At 42.3% G+C, this 3,779-nt stretch overlaps 1 protein-coding gene across 5 annotated transcripts in view; it reads left to right on the top strand.

The window, feature by feature from the left end:
- LOC310866682 (protein FAM171B-like) overlaps positions 1-3,779 on the top strand; it is a 23,762-nt gene continuing 19,983 nt past the window's right edge. For all 5 annotated transcript variants that reach the window (XR_014569942.1, XR_014569943.1, XM_083776388.1 and 2 more), the window contains exon 1: positions 1-328. Coding sequence is in view for 3 of the 5 variants with exons in the window: in XM_083776388.1 (XP_083632514.1) it covers positions 154-328 (175 nt within the window). In the remaining 2 variants the exon portion in view is untranslated. The remainder of the gene's footprint in view (positions 329-3,779) is intronic.

Genomic DNA, 3,779 nt, shown 5'->3' with positions numbered 1-3,779 from the left:
TGACAGCAGGCAGGCAGGCAGCACAGCAAAGAGCTGAATATGGCGTTGGAGTAGTATAGCTAGGCTACCATCCGCACACGCACATTATACAGTTACTTTTCTGGTGTTTACTGCAGACTGCCGCAGACCTATAATATAAACCTAACTGAAGTCATGCGACGACAAGTAATAATATTCCTATCTGCGTTGGTTTCCTTCGAGGCTGTAACGGCGAGCGATCAGTACCTCACTGGACGCCCGTTGCGTCCTGATGATGATGATGATGATGGGAACTTCTCTGAACAACATCAGCACCAGGACTTTGAACAACGCGTCGATTCGTCCGCAGGTTTGTGTAGCTTAATTAGCCTACGTTGGTTTTACAGAATACATTATATTTTTTTGACAGCTATGATAGACAGTCTAATCTAATGCCCTCATGCTGCCGTTGAGGAATTAGAGCTATGGACATAGCCATGGTTCATGACTCTCGTATTAGTCATGTTTCAGGGCTACTATGGACGAGCTATACGATGGAGGGAGGCTTTTGTTTTGCATCATAACTTTGTGAGAAACCCTCCTGGCTGTAGGCTGGTGGCGATTCATCATATTGTTGTTTTCCAACCGACTGAAATAAATAGGCTATGGGGAAAAAAATGACAGTTGAAAGAAGTGGGACACACACTATAGTGTAGATATGTGTTTATTGTAATATCTGCGCATGTCATTTGAACAGAGACATCTACATTAGAGTGAGTGAGTCATATGACACACACACGCACGCACGCACGCACGCACGCACGCACGCACACACACACACACACACACACACACACACACACACACACACACACACACACACACACACACACACACACACACACACATTGCTTGTTGTTTACAGCAGGCTAGGAGAGGAGCTGAATGGAGGGATTTGTGACTTCCTCTTTAAACAGTTCATGACTAATTCATGATGCGTGGGAGACGAGTAGGCTTACATTCCCATTCTGATGATGATGATGATGATGATGATGAAACCAAGTGACTCTTGTTTTCATTTCACTTTTTCTGTGATGCTCTTAAAGCAGCCAAGAATATTGTCTGCCTTTGCTAATAATCACTTGTTGTCCGCCATTCAGTTTCAGGATAAACTAGAAAAAGTGCCCTTCTGGGCACAGGTCTCCACCAGGATTTCTTCCTCAGCCTAGTGGGAATATGCGTGCACAGTTTCATCGCAATCGGACGCTGCGTTGAGGAGTTGTGGCGATTTGTACAAAGCGGGCTACTCCTGAAAACTGTAGGAGCCAATCGTGGCCAATCAGGATGGAATATGAGAAATCAAACAAACCTGTCTTGATCACATGACTATGGAGATCATGTGTACCGATTTGCGTGAAATTTGGATAAAATCTGAAGGAGTAATAATAGAAAATGTGTTTTACATATGTCGGCCTCCTGGTGGCGCTATAAAGAGCAGATGTGAAAAATTCCAGGCAAAGGTTTTTCCTTGGCCTCTAGGGAGTTGGCATACAAAGTTATCCACAGATCCGTGCAGTTAGAGGTAAAAACACTTTTCGGCCAGTTATAGCGCCACCTTGAGGCTGAGTTGAAATTGTTCATGTGGCATTTCGTCCTCGGCCTAGTGGGAATGTGGGTGCACAATTTCACGGAAATCACGCGATGTGTTCATGATTTGCAGCATTTTGTTTGAAACTGAGCACTCCTGTGAACTTTGGAAGCCAATCTTAACCAATCAGGATGGAGTCTAAGAAATCTGAAAGACCCGTTTCGTTGAATGGCTCTAGAGAGACTGTGTACCCATTTGCGTGATGTTTGGACAAAATCTGTAGGTGTACTGTGCAAAAACTTGTTTTGCACAAAGCGGCCTCCTGGTGGCGCTATAACAGGCCGTTCTGGAAAGTTTGGGGCAGAGGTTCATCGTTGGCATCCAGGGAGTGTGTGTGCAAAATTTGGCATCGACCGGGTTAACGGTGGCCGAGATTAGCTGCTCACGGACACACACACGGACGGACACGTGGACGGACACACGGACGGACGGAGTGCAAAACATACTCTCCCCCCATGCCTTCGGCCTGGTGGAGACAACAAACCTCATGTTATTGGCTTATTTCTTTACTCTCAAAGGCAACAAAGTGTTATGCACACCTATATGCTCTGAGACGGGTGCATAGGCAGGGCTCAACGTCATCAGAGAAATGCACACAACGTGCACAAAGACCCGCACACCGTCTGCACTTAGGCAACACAAACTTTCTTTAGGTCAAAGACCTTCTTCAGGCATCTCACTTCTTCATGATGCCTGAAGAAGGTCTCTGACCCAAACGTTGCCTAAATAAAGTTCGTATTGCAAGTGCAGACGGTGTGCGGCTCTTTGTGCACTTTGTGTGCATTTTTCTGTTTACTTTCAAAGGGAAACTAGTGTTTCCCTTTGAAAGTAAACAGAAAAATACCTATACCTATATCACTTATTTGGCCATCATCAAGACTTTATTTGTGCTAAACGAGATCAATCTTATGGCTCACAATGCGCCTCGATGTGACATGTTGTGAGCTTGTATATCTGTTATTGTCTCACACTGTCATCTCTCACTGTCAGGGAGGTTCACTACCCACTGACTCTGAACAAAAGCCACCTTTCTTGTACCAGATGGTCAGTTCTTGCACGCTGAGATTAACAACCTCCATTTGTTTTCCACACATAATTGAAACTATGATAGAAACATCATGGATTATATAGTGAATTATTTGAATACAGGGCTGTTCATATAGTCAACATGCCCCCCCCCCCCCCCCCCCCCCCCCCAGGCCCAGACCTGTAAGAATCCTTTGTCTCAAATCTCTGCTGGAATTGTTATTTGCTGACCTGTGCAAGAGATGCTTAGGCCGATTTGGTCGACATGCCAAGGGGTGTGACGCATTTTTGTCAGAATGCATGGCTTAATTCCAACACACACCACCCCCCCCCCCCCCCCCCCCACACACACACACACACACACACACACACACACACACACACACACAGAGAGAGGCTGCACTGGGGCTATCAGAGATAAGTCCCTGTGGGACCATCTGTTTGTCCTGACTGTGAGTCTCTGAGAGTTGACCACTCAACACCATTCTCTTCCTTCCTGCCTGGAACATCAACAGTGTTATTCTCCAAAGTAAGCCGTCCTATAATACTTTTTGGTACATTGCCTTTAAATAGAAAGGATTGATAACTTCAAGCATCTTTGAGCCAAAGTGATTATCGATGGAACATGGAAGTAATCTGTTAGGTATACAGGATGTTTTGCCACTTGTATGTTCTGTTCAATTCAGTTCAATTATTGACAGTTGTTGAATAATGCCTATAGCGGTATATATTAATGACATAACTATAGATAGGTATATATATAACTATAGATAGGTATATATTAATGACATAACTATAGATAGGTATATATATAACTATAGATAGGTATATATTAATGACATAACTATAGATAGGTATATATATAACTATAGATAGGTATATATTAATGACATAACTATAGATAGGTATATATATAACTATAGATAGGTATATATATAACTATAGATAGGTATATATATAACTATAGATAGGTATATATTAATGACATAACTATAGATAGGTATATATATAACTATAGATAGGTATATATATAACTATAGATAGGTATATATATAACTATAGATAGGTATATATATAACTATAGATAGGTATATATATAACTATAGATAGGTATATATATAACTATAGATAGGTATATATTAATGAC

This window comes from Protomyctophum parallelum (genome assembly GCF_964188405.1).
Source record: "Protomyctophum parallelum genome assembly, chromosome: 11".
NCBI classification, from domain to species: domain Eukaryota; kingdom Metazoa; phylum Chordata; class Actinopteri; order Myctophiformes; family Myctophidae; genus Protomyctophum; species Protomyctophum parallelum.
The sequence above is the reverse complement of the archived record's forward strand: the minus strand, read 5'-3'. Positions and strand labels throughout refer to the sequence as shown.